The 16,737-nt window shown below is 33.1% G+C and overlaps 1 protein-coding gene across 4 annotated transcripts in view; it reads left to right on the top strand.

Annotated features, from left to right (window-relative positions):
* SPAST (spastin) overlaps positions 1-16,737 on the top strand; it is a 48,036-nt gene that overhangs the window by 24,665 nt on the left and 6,634 nt on the right. For all 4 annotated transcript variants that reach the window (XM_006197253.3, XM_031684929.2, XM_006197254.4 and 1 more), the window contains 12 exons: positions 473-660; positions 1,350-1,483; positions 1,779-1,872; positions 7,431-7,505; positions 8,315-8,386; positions 9,735-9,810; positions 10,032-10,123; positions 10,275-10,354; positions 12,807-12,849; positions 13,796-13,875; positions 15,253-15,323; positions 16,658-16,698. In XM_006197253.3, the coding sequence (XP_006197315.1) occupies positions 473-660; positions 1,350-1,483; positions 1,779-1,872; positions 7,431-7,505; positions 8,315-8,386; positions 9,735-9,810; positions 10,032-10,123; positions 10,275-10,354; positions 12,807-12,849; positions 13,796-13,875; positions 15,253-15,323; positions 16,658-16,698 (1,046 nt within the window). The remainder of the gene's footprint in view (positions 1-472; positions 661-1,349; positions 1,484-1,778; positions 1,873-7,430; positions 7,506-8,314; positions 8,387-9,734; positions 9,811-10,031; positions 10,124-10,274; positions 10,355-12,806; positions 12,850-13,795; positions 13,876-15,252; positions 15,324-16,657; positions 16,699-16,737) is intronic.

The raw sequence follows: 16,737 nt of genomic DNA, 5'->3' as shown, positions 1-16,737 counted from the left end.
TGGTAACCTTTTTATATCTTCCTCCTATTCCCCACAAATGAAGTTTTTTTTTAAATTTTTAATTGTTTTTGTATTTTTTTGTTTGTTTTGGGGGAGTAATTAGGTTTATTTACTTATTATTATCATTATTTTTTTAAGTGGAGGTCCTGGGGCCCAGGACCTTGTGCGTGATAAGCATACACTCTACCATTAAGCTATACCCTCCTTTCCAAAGTTATTTTTATTACAAATACATATTCCTCATAAGAAAACTAGAATATACACAAGGAAAAAGATAAGTAACTGTTATCTTGTCCACACCTAGTAACAGCCCTTATGAACACCCTACTATATATTCTAATTGAAATCTTATTTTGAAATATTGCTGAAGTGAAAAAAAAATGCTAGTTTTACAAATTTGTACTGGTCTTTATATTACTTTTTACAGTGTTTAACCACAATTTTCATGATGATTTCATTTTTTTCTTAATAGAAAGTGGAGCTGTTCCAAAAAGAAAAGACCCCTTAACACACACTAGTAATTCACTGCCTCGTTCAAAAACAGTTATGAAAACTGGATCCACAGGTCTTTCAGGCCACCACAGAGCACCTAGTTGCAGTGGTTTATCCATGGTTTCTGGAGTGAGACAGGGACCTGGTCCTGCAACTGCCACTCATAAGGTATTTGGAGACAGGAACTTTAATTGCTATGCTGTTATAAGTAGAAAATTTTGAACATGGTATGCTTGCTTAACTTTGTTACAAGTACTTTATAATACCTTAGAGAATTGATAAGTCACCACAACATTAAATGTCATTTTTCTTTCTTTAAAATTTGATTTAAAATATCTGAGTGTTTTTAGGCAAAGGCAACTTGCTACTAAAAAGCAAATCTTATTTTAATTCCTTTTGGTCCTAATTAGGCTGTTTATAGTAAGTTTGCTCATCCAATCTGTTTTATATAATGCTATATAGTTCATTTTAAATTTGTTATTCTTTTAATTATTTAAATCTACGTAAATGTTTTATAAAATTAAACATACCTAGAGTTTTGTTACAATCCTAAGAAGGATCAAAATTATATGACTGCATTGTCATGGAGTCTTTTTATTTTATAGTAACTAAATCTCTCTGGATAAAATCCTATAAATCCACTTTCATGCCAAATGTAGTTCTATAGTGAATACCATTTTGTCTTGGAATAAATATTTAATTTTTGGATTTTTATATATATATATGTGTGTGTGTGTGTGTGTGTGTATACATATATACTTTTAAGCCTTTAATTCTGTGAACATTAAGGTTAATTCACATATGAAAAGTGTAAACATTATGTTGTGTTTTCACATTAAAATTTTGTTTTCTTTAAGAGTACACCAAAAACAAATAGAACAAATAAACCTTCTACCCCTACGACTGCTGCTCGTAAAAAGAAAGACTTGAAGAATTTTAGGAATGTGGATAGCAACCTTGCTAACCTTATAATGAATGAAATAGTGGACAAGTAAGTTTTGTCATCTGAAGTGTTTTATTTCATGAGGTTTAAAATTTTTTTCCATTTATGAAATATATCATGAGTGAAATAGGTAATAAATATCTTGTCTAGTTTACATATTTATTTTTTATTTACATATTGATGGTGTTCAATTATTGTAAGTGTAGAAAATGGTTGCTTTACTGATTTAACTATAGTTTCACAGTTAACATACAAATGGCTATGTTACATAGAGCTTAGATTTAATATTATAATAACTAAAGTGTATTTCTGCTGTGGGGCTAATTGAAATTCTGTTTCTTAGTGGAACAGCTGTTAAATTTGATGATATAGCTGGTCAAGAGTTGGCAAAACAAGCATTGCAAGAAATTGTTATTCTTCCTTCTCTGAGGCCTGAGGTGAGGATTTTATATTATCATTTTCTTATAGCGTCATCCATTATTGAATCAATAGTAGCAGTAAAGAAATATTTGAACTATACTAGAATGATTAATTCAGATAACAGTAGATTTATTGTTTTTAAAAGGAAAAAAACATTAGCAGCTGATATTGACTAGAAAAGAGAAATTAAGATAAAATTATTCTTTAAGTTTAAATAATAATTTTTAAAACAATTATTTTCAATAATACTAAGTCATCAATGTAAGTAGGAATTTGTTGAATGATGGGTAGAGACCTAACCATCCATCCCTTTTTTTTAAACTCACTAAGGAAGTTATGTAACCTTGCAATTAATAATAAATATTTGATTTTCCATACTTAGCATTGTTTTGGATTTTCGCAGTTAACAGATTGCATATTTGGTGCTGTTCTAATAATATAGTAAAAAACATATCTTAGGATCCACTCTGGATCAGTTATTTCTTTTCTCCCTGAGTCTTCAAGTCTTAATGGACTCATTTACAAAATGTAGTGAAAACAGATGTTGCATGGCACATTGTGATGAATGTGCTTTTAAATGAACGTGTAAAGGTTGTGTGGCTTTATCTGTCCATAGTCTCAGTCATTCTCATACTACCTTCATGGTGTTTATTACTTGTGAGTACCAACTATACTGGAACTTGGTATTTTTCAGGTCAGCGCTCTTTGTTTTACCTCTTGCTCATTCTAAGCAGCAGTGTACATGAAATCACTGGTTTAATAAACTAATTGAAATTTTGCTAATACACAATGAAATAATCAGAGAACTATTGAAATAAAAAGCATTTGTCCTTATATGAACTAAATTTATCTTTTGTGCCATCTCAGGCCACACTTTGGAGAAACATATTGTAGCTTATATTTTGGGCTAACTTTGCCTTGGGTTATGTAAGAGTAGTAAATGCAGCAGACTGAGTATTGACAAAAAAATACTTGTTGAAAGGATTCTTAAACTAGACCTGAAAATGATCTTAGCAGTCATCTAGTCCATTCATTGATAAAGAAACTAGTCCTCAGACCTAAATTTCTTGCTCAAGATTATAGTTAAGTGGTAGATCTAGGAAATGAAATAAGATTCCTAAGATTAGACTGCCTCCTCAGTGCTAGAGCTGCCACCTAATTCTTGAGTATGGGTTTTAGTATTTATCAAGTGCTATGCTTTTTAGGGTACAAAAATATATCTAAAATTGTAAGGGTACTAAGGAAATATTTGGACTGTGCTGCAAGTTATTCAGCTTCTGCTTCACCCATAGTGAAGACATCTAAAGTGGAAAGTGAGATCAAACAGCATATGAATTTACATTTAGGCATATTTCCATGGTAGTAACATAATATTTGAATAAGCTGGAATAATATGAAAATGCTAGTTGCAAATTATTTCATATAAAGTTGAATAATCTTGCCTTTGGAGGGGCAGAAACCTTAGTAGATGTACTAAATTGGGGCTTGAGGAAGAACAGCATCTGAGAGAGAGCCAGACCTCAGGGTTTGGACTATTTGTCTGTCTCCATATCTGCCAGTTGGAAAATCTTTTTAATTACAGTTCAGATTCCCAAGAAAGGAAATATGATTATTCTAGCTCAGCTTTTCACAATAGACCCATAAAATGGATCATGGTAAGCCTGTGAGTGGGTCAGACTTATTTCATAAAGCACCTCCATTGTGCAACAAATCAGTTTTATTCTTAATTCCCCACAGTGGGGAGCTTTCATGGACCACATGGGAACATTGCTGGGCTGAATTGAAAAGTTGAGTATGGCAGGCATCATGATGAACTAATTCATTCTTTAGTATAATAGAATTTTTATTCCATTATAGAAGCACAGAATCATAATTAAGTCACCTAACACTAAAACTGGCTTCAAGGAGATAAATACTATTAAAGGTATATTCTTGAGTTAATTTGTTCTTAGAATTACTTAAAGCAAGTGCTTTAACTCTTGCTCATTCATGGAGTCATGGACTGGAAAGGACATTGAAAAAACTCTTGTCCACCTCCCTGATATCAAATAGGACTATGTTTTAAATTATATTTTAACATTAAAAATAATTTATTAAAATCACAAATAGTAATCTTTGAAAAAAATTCAAACTATACAGAAGAATATAAAATAAAATAAAACATACCTTTCCACACAAAAGCAACACTATATTTCAAAGTATATGACAAATCTCTGATGAAAGAAATCAAAGATCTAAATAAATGGAGAGATATTTTACATAAATGAATAGGAAAACTCAATATTATCAAGATGACAGTTCTTCTCAAGTCAATATTTAGATTCAACACAATCCCAGTCAAAACTCCAGCCAGTTATTTTGTGAATATTGACAAGTTGATTCTAAAGTTCATATGGAGAGGCAGAAGAGCCAACCCAGTATTAGAGAAGAAGAAAGTTGTAGGACTGACACTTCCTGACTTCAAGACTTACTGTAAAGCTTTAGTAATCATGCAGCATTATTCACAGCAGCGAAGACAGAAACAACCTAAGTGTCCCCTGATGGATGAATGGATAAAGAAAATGTGGTATATGTGTATAATTCAGTATTATGCAACCATAAGAAAGAAGAAGATCCTGTCATTTGTGACAACATGGATGGACCTTGAAAGCATTATGCTAAGTGAAATAAGTCAGACAGAGCAAGACAAATATTGTGTAGCTTACTTACATGTGGAATCTAAAAGCATCGAACTCATAGATAGAATAGAATGGTGATTGCCAAGGGCTGAGAAGTGAGGGAAATGAGGAAGTGGTAGTCAGAGGTACAAACTTTCAATTATAAGATGATTAAGTTCTGGGAATCTAATGTACAGCATGATGACTATAGCTACCACTGCTATATTGTATACTCAGAAGTTACTATGAGAGTAGAGCTTTAATGTTCTCACTGTAAGAACAACAAAATGGTAATTATATGAAGTGAAGGATGTATTAGCTAACCTTCTTTAGTGAACATTTTGCAGTTTCAAATCATCGTGTTGTACACTTTAAACTTACATAACGTTACGTCAATTTATATCTCAACAAAGCTGAACAGATTTTTTTTTACAAAGCTACAGTAATCAAGACAGTGTATCACTGGTGAAAGAACAGACAAATAGATCAGCGGAACAGAATAGATATGCCAGAAATAGACCCACACAAATAGAGTCAACTGAGTTTTGACAAAGGAGCATAGGCAATCCATTGGAAAGAGGATAGCCTGTTCCACAAATGATGCTGGAACAACTGAACAACATCACATGCAAAAAAATGAATCTAGACACATTTTACACCTTTCACAAAAATTAATTCAAAATTAGTCACAGGCCTAAATGTAAAAGGCAAACTAAACTGTAATACTCCTAGAAGATAACATAGGAGAAAATCTAGGTGGATGGCTTATCATATACAACACCAAAAGCATGGTCCTTGAAAGAAAAAACTGACGTTGAACTTCATTAAAATTAAAAAAGTATCTGTGAAAGATGTTAAGAGAATGAAAGGACAAGCCACAGACTGGGAGAAAATCTTTGCAAAACTTATTATAAAGAATTGGTATCCAAAATACACAAAGAACTTGTAAAACTGAACAATAAAAAACAACCCAATTAAAATATGGGCAAAAGGTCTAAATGGACACCTCACCACAGAAGATATAAAGAGGACAGATAAGCATATGAAGAAATACTCAACATCATTTGTCACTAGGGCATTGCAAGTTAAACAACAGTAAGATTCCACCACACGCTTATTAGAATGGCTAAAATCCAAAACACCGACAACATCAAATGCTAGTGGGGATGTAGAGCGATAGGAACTCCTGTTCATTGCTGGTAGGAAGGCAAAATGGTGCAGCCACTTTCTTACAACACTAAACATACTCTTTACATACTATCCAGCAATCACCCTCCTTAATATTTTTTTTAGCCAGGGGGTGGAGGAGAGGACGAAATTGGGTTTATTTACTTTTAATGGAGGTACTGGGGATTGAACCCAGGACCTCATCCATGCAACGCACACTCTACCGCTCACTGAGCAATACCCTCTCCCTCCACCCTCCTTAGCATTTGACCAAATGAGTCAAAATTTATGTCGACACAAAACCCCTCACAGGAATATTTATAGCAGCTTTATTTGTAATTGCCAAAACTTAGACTCAATCAAGATATTCTTCAGTAGGTAAATGATAAAAGAACTCTAGTATATCCATATAATGAAATATTATTCAGCACTAAAAAGAAATGAGCTATTAAGCCATGAAAATTCACAGAGGAACCTTAAATGTATATTGCCAAAGAGGAAAATCTGAAAGAGGCAGCCAATCCGAAAAGGCTAATACTGTGTGATTTCAACTGTATGACTTGCTTGAATAAGATCAGTGGCTGCCGAGGGTTCATGGGGAGGGAGAGGGTGATGAATAGATGGTTCAGAAAGCATTTTTTTAGGGGAGTGAAACTGTTCTGTATGAAACCATAATGGTGGATATGCAGCATAAGTAGTGAATCCTAATGTGAACTGTGAACTACTCATGTTAATAATAACGTATCAGTGTTCATCAGCCATAGTAAATATACCACACTAATGCAAGATGTTAATCATAGGGGAAATGGGAGAGGTGAAGAATTAGATGGAAACTCTCTGTACTTCCCATTCAATTTTCTGTAAACCTAAAACTACTCAAAAAATAAAGTATTTTTTTCTTTGGTTTGAATATTACCCACTTCATAAGGTTCAACTTAAAAGTACAGACACCTTTACTGTAAAGTAAGATATTACCAGTCTGGTAACACTATATATATATATATACATATATATATATATAATTTAATTTTATTGAGTTACAGTCAGTTTACAGTGTTGTGTCAAATTCCAGTGTACAGCATAATTTTTCAGTTATACATGAACATATATATATATATATATTCATTGTTGCATTCTTTTTCTGTGAGCTACCACAAGATCTTGTATATATTTCCCTGTGCTATACAGTATAATCTTGTTTATCTATTCTATATATACCTTTCAGTTTCTACAAATTTTGAACTCCCAGCCTGTCCCTTCCCACCCAACCCTGGCAACCCCAAGTTTGTATTTTATGTCTATGAGTCTGTTTCTGTTTTGTATTTATGTTCATTTGTTGTTTTCTTTTCTTCTCTTTTCTTTTCTTTTCTTTTCTTTTCTTTTCGATTCCACTTATGAGCAATCTCACATGGTATTTTTCTTTCTCTTTCTGGCTTGCTTCATTTAGGATGACATTCTCCAGGGACATCCATGTTGCTGCAAATGGCATCATGTTGTCATTTTTATGGCTGAATAGTATTCCATTATATAAATATGTCACATCTTCTTTATCCAGCCATTTGTTGATGGACATTTAGGCTGTTTCCATGTCTTGGCTATTGTAAATAGTGCTACTATGAACATTGGGGTGCAGGTGTCTTTTTGAAGTAGGGTTCCTTCTGGATATATGCCCAGGAATGGGATTACTGGGTCATATGGTAAGTCTATTCCTAGTCTTTTGAGGAATCTCCATGAAAGTATATATTTTTAAGTTGTTTACAGGGCTTAGAGCTCCTGCTAGAGGACTGTTACTCTTTGGTCCACCTGGAAATGGAAAAACAATGCTGGTAAGAATTCTTTTTAAATTTGCATGTTTTACTGAGATATTAGAGATACAATATGAAAAAAAGAAACTTTTCATTGTCCTTGAGTCTGTTATTTGACTTGCTTTTGCTATAATGTACTTGTTTTGAGTTTTTAAACTGGTTTTTAATGATGAAGTAGGTGGAAAACTGTATCTGTTATCTTCAGTTGGAGTTTGGGGCTGGCTAAATTTAATAGTGTAATTTTCATTATTTTCCCATAATAATAATGTTTTACCATAGAAGAGCTTATTACTGTATTGAGTATCTTCCTAATCTTTTATTTTTTACCATCTTAACATCCTTATTTAAGTCAAATAATCAACATGATACAGATTTTTCTTTTTTTTAAATTGAGGCATAATTGACATACAACAGATTTTTTTTTTCTGTATCCTTTTGCCAGAAGTTTTTGCTAAGATATGGGTATCTCTTTCACCTGTATAACTCTTCTAGAGGGAAAACATAAATAGAGAAAGTAATTTTTTTCCCTTAGCTGTTTGTCTTTCTCCTCCCAGTTATCTTTCTATAACTAGGAAGAGAATAACACCTTCTTTTTTTTTTTTTAAACCGCTTCCTATCAGTTCTCTCTTAAAGAAAAAGAGAGTGGAAATAAGCACAACTCTTCCTAAACCTTTTATTTCTGAGAAGAAACACATTGACTGCCATACAGTGGGAATTGTGTCATACCTTTTATTTTTAGGAAATCTTTTCTAGTGCTTAAATTGATCAAATGTGGTTGTCTTTTTAAAGCAATTGAACTAATATAATATTTACTCTTGTGATTTTTAAAGGCTAAAGCAGTAGCTGCAGAATCTAATGCAACCTTCTTTAATATAAGTGCTGCAAGTTTAACTTCAAAATATGTGAGTGTTCTTTTTCTAGTATTGTTATGTTTTAAGTTACTATCTAAATGTTAACTGTGTTAAGTATAAATGGTAATAATATTGCATAAAAATGTTTTTCTATGAGTGTTATATCTATTATTTAGATATGATAAATACCACTTTTCAAAGTAAAAAGTTATATGTATTTGTTGGGCTTTTTAAAAATTAAAATTGTTCTGTCACATACTATATTCATTTGTTAGGGGTGTATATCAGAGCACAATAAACTGGCTGGCTTAAACAATAGAAAATTATTGTCTTAATATTTTGGAGGTTAGAAGTCCAAGATACCAGGTATTGGCAGGGTCCTCAATTTTGTAAAGTACTTTAAAGTAACTATGAAATGATGCTTTTCCTGGTTACATTTTGCATCCTATGTGAAATTTTATAAGTAAAATTGTTATTAAAGTAGGTTTACCCACATTATGCACGTAGTATAATGGAAAACACTATCTTGGAAGTTAGGAGATAGAGATTCCAACCTAACTTTTACATGCTGAGATGGCCTAAGAAAGTATCACTTTAGGCTTTACTTCATTTATAAAGTTTCAGTGTCATAAGAGGTGATCTCCTGCAGTTTTTTCCAGGTCTGAGAATATTTGTTTTGATGATTCTAAATCTGAGACCATTCCTTTTTTTTTTTTATGAAATTTGGAGTAAAAAGAACAGATACCACATAGAGAACAAAATAGCTTTTATAGTAGATTACCCCCAAACATCATGACCCTTTCATTAAATGTTACTTTGATGCCTAGAATGGTTTTAGAATAGTGTCTCAGTCCCTGGGACTGTCTCAAGGGGTTTCATACACCTCCTGGACTACCTAGAAATATTTTTGTGTTTACTGACAGTTACATTATGAGAATGGGTTTTCAAGGTGTTCTTAGTAAAGCAAATTTTGTTTAGGAGTGCACTTTCCAACTTACCTGCTTCTATAAATATACCCTGCAGCCTTGGGCTTAAGGAATATGTGCTGCATCTCTCCTCTAGTATCCCATCTTCTCACTAGTTACACCCTGATATGGCTATTCCATTCTCAAGTCTTACGAATGCAGAGTCAAGCAAGACAGAGATACATTTCATTTTTAAAAGTACTTTCCAGACTGTACTAAGTAATAAATAAGTAGTCTGTTTTCTAAAATTATAAGCAACAATTCAGTAACACCCCTTCAGCCCCCCCACCTCCATTTCTTAAACCAAATCTTTGGTTGTTGCAAAGAAAGGAAATTAAATTCCTGGATTCTGGACTTTCAGTAGTGAAAGTTAAAAATTCACTGGAATAATGTTGCACTTTATGGGTATAACAATGTATAATGCCTTGTTTTAGGTGGGAGAAGGAGAGAAATTGGTGAGAGCTCTTTTTGCTGTGGCTCGAGAACTTCAACCTTCTATAATTTTTATAGGTAAGAACATGTTTTTTAACTAAGTTAGTCAAACATTGTGAAATGTGAGGGGTGTGAAGGAAAAGATTATTCGGAAGGAAGTTTTAAAGAAGCAGAAAGTTAAAGACTAATGAATTGAGTAGGACCCATTATATTAAAGCTTAAGTAGTAAACTAGGTTAATCTCAGATGACTCATATAGCTTGGCTTTTAATTAAAGTCTTATCCTTGTATTTCCTCCAGATGAAGTTGATAGCCTTTTGTGTGAAAGAAGAGAAGGAGAACATGATGCTAGTAGACGTCTAAAAACTGAATTTCTAATAGAATTTGATGGTGTAAGTATTGGTTATGGTATTTTTAATGTGGTGACATTTTAGTGTATATATTTTCCCATCAAATGACCCAAATTAGAAATAGATATCTTTATTGTGTTTTTCTTTGTTACTGCTTTATCTAAAAGTATTGAAAAATATCTTTGGCTTATAGGTACAATCTGCTGGAGATGACAGAGTGCTTGTAATGGGTGCAACTAACAGGCCACAGGAGCTTGATGAGGCTGTTCTCAGGTAGGGAGATATATGTAGAAACACATTTATTTAAGATATATTTACTCATGTGATCATCTCACATATTTTTTGTTTCCTTTATTCTCAATTTGAAGACTAAATTCATTATTTTCTTCTCTATATCCATCCTTTGACTGCTTGTTCCCAGCTAAAGATTTTGCAGACAGGGCCAGGATGGTATCAGAAGAACTGTTTTAACTTTATGGTTTTAGGCACATTGCTTATTTCTTCTGCATTGTATTAAATTACCTTAAAACTCCAAAACTGATTCTTACCCTCCTGTACTGAGCTTCACGAGAAGCTGATAAAAGCAAAGTTCATGGGAGCTACATTCTCTTCTCTTGTGTGTTTGAACGAGTTTGTTCCCTTCTTCTGGGAGAACAGTTTGACTCAGCATAAAATTCTTGGACCTGAGGAATTTATAACATTGCCCCATTGTTTCTAGGATTGGGTGTTGCACTGTGAAAGTCTGAAGCCTATTTTATTCACATTTATGGATTAACTTGATTTTTTTTTCTCTTTACTGGATCGTTTTCAACCATTGAAATCTACTTATTTGAAAAATAATCTTGGTTGATCTGTGTTTATTTTTCCTGGGATTTGGTGTTTGTTTAAACTGATAGTTTGGGATCTTCTTTGTTTTGGGAAAGTTATTTTGAATACTACCTTCCATTTTTTTCTCCAGCTCATTTTTCTTTTTTTTTGTTTGCTTTTGAGTTATAGTCAGTTTACAGTGCTGTGTCAATTTCTGGCATACAGCACAATTTTTCAGTCATACATGAATATACATATATTCACTTTCATATTCTTTTTCCCCATGAGCTACACAAGACCTTGTATATATTTCCCTATGCTATAGAGTATAAATTTTGTTTATCTATTCTATATATACCTGTCAGTATCTACCAATCTCAAACTCCCAGTCTGTCCCTTCCCACCCACCTCCCCCCTCTCCAACTCATTTTTCTGTAGTTTTTTCTTCCACACACACTATATTTATGCATTATGTTGCATCTTTTTGTCTGCCATATCTGTAATTTCCTTTCTACTCCTTTTTAACTGTTTCTGTTTTGTTTTGTTTCTGTTTTCTTGTTTGTGATCCTCATCTATCCCTGGGCTGGTGTCTAATCTCCTTTCTACTACTACTTTTGTAATCTTTGTTTCTCTGATGGTTTTTGTTTTCTTTTTTATTGCTTTCCTGATTTCTGCTCTCCCATTTTTCATCTTCTGTTGTCTTATTTCCTTGAGCCTTTGCCTGTCATTTGTTTGAGTCCTTATATCTCATTGAGCTCTTATTTCACAGAAGCCCTTTTTCTCCACTAAGTTATTTTATTTCGTGAAAAGATACTGGTCACAATTTAATTTGCTCTATGGCAAAATCCTCTGTGCGTGTTCTTCATTTTATCTATTTTATATTTATTGTATTCTTTTCCCTCTTTTTTTGGCATTGTTTTTGGGGTTTTTTTTTTAATCCTGTGCTTTTGCCTATTTTGCTTATTATTTTCGTTTGAATAAGGGGAGTTTTCTTGTAAAACCTAGTTTTGGAAGGATATTGTAGGAGAAGAGCTAGAAAAGTAAGATACCAAGCAAGTATCTTAGTTGTCCTATGAACACTGTGGAATAAAAGGCAATCTCCCTGACTCACAGCAAAGCCATACCTGATAAGGAAGTATATGTGTGTATAAATCACATTGGTTTGATTTAGTCTTCAGCTGAAAAAGATTGGTCATTGCAAGACAGCTTGTCATCTTGCCAGACTGATTGATGTCTTCTTACAAAATGATGTGTTTTTGAGTTTCTTTGTTGAGCCTCACCTTCCTTGCCATTCTCCTGCTACTGACTAGGATCACATCATCTGCTGAACCAGACTTCACATGCTTGTTTAAATGTGGGGAGGTTGGTTCTGTTACCCCTCGGAGTGTGCTCTCTGTTTCCTCTGGGAAACTGTGCTCTCACAGCCATATCTAGAATCTACAGTGGCAGGTCCTATGTGTATTCTTTTTTTCAGTGTAATTTTCACTGCTTTAAGCAGCCCTTCTTCATACATTTTAGTTCCATAAACATTACCTAGTTTGTTGATGATGGAGTTTACATTTCTGTTTCTGTTGGTTGGTTGGTTGGTTTTAGTTGTTTTCAGTTTCAAGAAGACAGCAGAGATCTGTTTATTCAACTTCTTATATCAGACGTTTTGTTTTAAAGTATTATTGCTGTTAAAAAATACACATACATAAATGGTTAATTTAATTGTGACTATTAAATTGAGGATTTTAATATTAACTGGAATGTTTTAAAAGAGTAACTAAAAATAACTTTTTACATTAATGACTGCTAAAATGTATTCAAATACCTTGAGCATTATATTTAAAGCTTTGGTTCTTTCCATTTGCTGCTTGAACTGAGTTATCTTTATATTCAAAACTCTGTTTCTGAGATTGCTTGAATCCTTTTTTAGGCGTTTCATCAAACGGGTATATGTGTCTTTGCCAAATGAGGAGGTATGTATCTATGTTTGATTTTCTTTTTTTAGGCAGAAATAAGAACTACCATCTTGGCAGTATTAAATCTTCCAATGCTTGGTACAGCTACATAGGAGAAGTTTGGCAGTTTCTTAAAAAGATAAACATAAACTTACTCTAAGACCCAGCAATTCCATTCCTAAGAATCTGCCCAAGGGAAATGAAAACAGATGTCTACACAAAGACATGTACAAGAATTTTTATAACAGCATTGTAAAAAATAGCCAAGAACTGCAAAGAATCTAAAATAGTCATCAGTTGGTGAATGAAGAAACAAATGTGGTATATCCATTTAATGGACTACTATTTGGCAGTAAAAGGAATGACCTACTTATACGTGCTATAATGTGGATGAACCTCAAAAGCATTATACTAAGTGAAAGATGCCAGATGCAAAATATTACATATCATACGATTCCATTTATATGAAATATGCAGAAAACGCAAATTTCTAGAAACATAATGTAGATAGTGGTTAGTTAGGGCTATGGGGTGGAAGTGGGTTTTTAGCTGCAAACAGGCACAAGCGGACTTTTTAGAGTGGTAGAAATGTTCTAAAATTGTTGTGGTGATGGTTGCAAAACTCTGTATTAAAAGTCATTGAATTATATACATGAAATAGGTGAGATTCATGGTACATGGATTTGTACCTCTATAAAACTTTTTTAAAAATTGTGTTTGTCTAGCTCAGACCTTTGGGAGTAACAGCAGCTATTTCCTTACTGCTTTATTTGGATTATCTTTAACTCTTCCAGGAACTCTTAAAAAATTGTCATTTTAACAGATTTGAATGAGGCTTTAAGATGTACATTGATTTGTATAAGATCATTCAGCTCCTAAGTGAGAGTTGGGATTTGAACCCGATTCTTGGGTATTTTATTAAGCTAATTCTTAGGACTGATAATTCTTTAATATTTCTCTTCAGACACGACTACTTTTATTAAAAAACCTATTATGTAAACAAGGAAGCCCATTGACCCAAAAAGAACTGGCACAACTTGCTAGGTGAGTAATTTGATTTGGTCTATATTGAAGCTTTTTTTTCTTTTTTTAAGACTTCATTTTCTGTTTTGTTTAAAGTAAACTCATGAGTAGTTTATTTATCAGAAGACTTCTTGCTTCATCCTATACTTCCTTTCCCTTCTTCCTTTTTTGGAGGGGTGGTAATTGGGTTTATTTATTTGTTTGTTAATTTTTTAAATGGAGGTACTGGGGATTGAACCTACTACCTCGTGCATGCTAAGCATGCGCTCTACTACTGAGCTGTATCTGCTTCTTTCTTATCTCATTTTCTTATATATATGGTGTCTAAATTTCAATTTCTAGACCCTCTAGGAAACATGACCTAAGTATCTAATGATGGTACTATATTCTTTTTATAAACTTGTTAAAACTTATAAGTGGTATTAAAGTGATTTTAAAACTTTAAAGCATCTTGTATCTTTCCACACAAACACAGATATTTTCATTTAAACTTGTTCTTTTGCATTACACATAACTTTTTAAAACTTTGACGTCTTCAACCTTCTTTATGAGTGATGTATTTAAGTAGAAACTGAATATGAGATGCAGTCATGAATTTTAGTCATTGAAAAATCTCATAAAGTAATTTAAAATATTCAACAAAATGTGAATAGCTAATAACTTTAGTAAAAACTCTGAGTTCCCAGATACCTATTAAAAAAGAACAAATTCAATACTTAGAAATATTGAAATCCTTCTTTGTCACTCCAGTGAAAGAATTCTGCTAATAATGTTTGATCTGTGTAGTTATTTAACATAGTACATGATAAGTAAATGCTTTTTTTTTTTCCTGTTTTATTTTCCTCTTTCCTTTGCCTCCCTAGTTCTTAATTCCCTTTGATAATCTCTTGGCTGCCCAGGATTCTCCACTGTGGCATCCCATTCAGGTGTGCCTCTTTTTGCCAATGTCTTCCACCCTAGACCCTGTCTTCACCCTGTCTGTCCTACATTTAAAGAAATCTTTCTTGATTGGCTCTCATTCCATCAAGGCAGTTCTTTTTGTCAAGATAAAGACTCATTAACCTATAGAGGAGTAGTTGTGGTTATGTGTCAGGTGGCCAGCAATGGCTTATAGATGTTACCTTTCCAGGGGACATATTTACAATTTAATGAGCCTCCTGGGGATATAGTATACCTTTATCTAAAGGAATGGTTCTAATGATGAAAATTGAGGCGTTACAAGGAACCAGCAGTAGACTGTTATGTTTTTAGCAAGTGGCCCTTCCTGTGCCCTTAAAATCAAATCATAAAGCTGTCTGCTTGATGACAAAAGCAAACTAGGTTTTGCCTTCTTATTATGTGGAGGTTTTAAATCTACAAAGGTGAAAATAAGTTGCTCTTTTTTTTTCCCATTCTCAGAATGACTGATGGATACTCAGGAAGTGATCTAACAGCTTTGGCAAAAGATGCAGCACTGGGTCCTATCCGAGGTAGGAATACAAGAGCTTGAAACATTTAGAACTGTTTATTAGACCACTTGAGAAGTTTGAGAAGTCCCTATTGAGAGATCTTTTTTTTACTAGTAGGAAAGCAGTAAAGCTGTATCAATGGAAAACTTGATACAAAGTTTCTAGACTTAGGGTCAGCAAACCTTTCTGAAAAAAAGCCTGAATAGCAAATATTTTAGGCTTGTGGGCCACATATACTCTCTGTTGCATATTCTTTTCTTCTTCTTCTCTTTTTTAACAACAATCGAAAAAATGTGAAACCATTGTTTAGCTCACAGAGCATACGAAGACAGTCTATGGATCAGTCAGTGAACCATGAGCCTTGTTCTAGACAGCAGGCTTCAATTCTTGATAGAAGATTAGCAGCAGAATGCTCAAATAAAAAGAAAACTTTTCAAAGCAGGCATGAAAGAATAAAGGGAAAATGTTCTTATCTGTTATTTAGTTCTTTTCATTTCAGTATTTTAGTATCACTTGAAATTAATGTTTCTAAGGGAATTTACATAAATAGAAGTTTTTACTTTCATCATTATATGTTATCTTTTGAAAAATTACAGCAAAGTGTATCATTCATTGCTGTGTTTTGATTCAGAGTAATTTGTTGATTCTGAAGTACCACACCTGATCATTTTTAGGTTATGTTAGATTAAATTCACTGTGATACCACTTGAGAGATGTTCACAGCTGTTTTTCCAGACAGCATGGGTGGTGGATGGGTGGTGCTCTCAGGTCTGCACTCAGGTTACTGGCCATGATGGTAAAATACAAAACATACCTGCAACAGTGAAACAGGGTACTGCTTAAGAACTGCTGCTTTGGAGAATAACAAATGTAATCTTGGGAATATATTTTAAAACTCTGGGTAAAGCGTTTTAGTCAAAGTTTCTTACTGCTGAAGGCATGAAATCTTAATCAGATAGTGGACTCAGGAACAGTAGCTAATGTATAAATCATTTGTATTTTTTAGAGTATTTTCACTATTATTCTGAAGCAGATAAAGTTGTTGGCTTAAAAAAAAAAACTAATGCCTTTTGTAAAGACCAAGTTGCATTATTTTAAGTTTTCTCTTAAATTTGTAAAATCTGTTGTTCTTGAGCAATTTGTAAAGAAATTGAATGCCTTCCATTACTCCTAAGAAGGAATATTATTCTAAGCATATATAAATTGTTTGTGCTCTTAATATTAATATATATGTTTTAAAATATAATTATTTGTATTGAACATACACTTTTAGATTATTGTACTTGGTTTTGCTCTTCAGTAATTTAAACTTGAAAATCTTTAAACTTAAAATGGCTGACTTTTCTATTCTACAGAACTGAAACCAGAACAAGTGAAGAATATGTCTGCCAGTGAGGTATACTCTTTTGTCTGGATTTTTCTAGTTTATGTGATT

The sequence above is a fragment of the Vicugna pacos genome, chromosome 15, assembly GCF_048564905.1.
Source record: "Vicugna pacos chromosome 15, VicPac4, whole genome shotgun sequence".
Lineage (NCBI taxonomy): Eukaryota > Metazoa > Chordata > Mammalia > Artiodactyla > Camelidae > Vicugna > Vicugna pacos.
The sequence above is the reverse complement of the archived record's forward strand: the minus strand, read 5'-3'. Positions and strand labels throughout refer to the sequence as shown.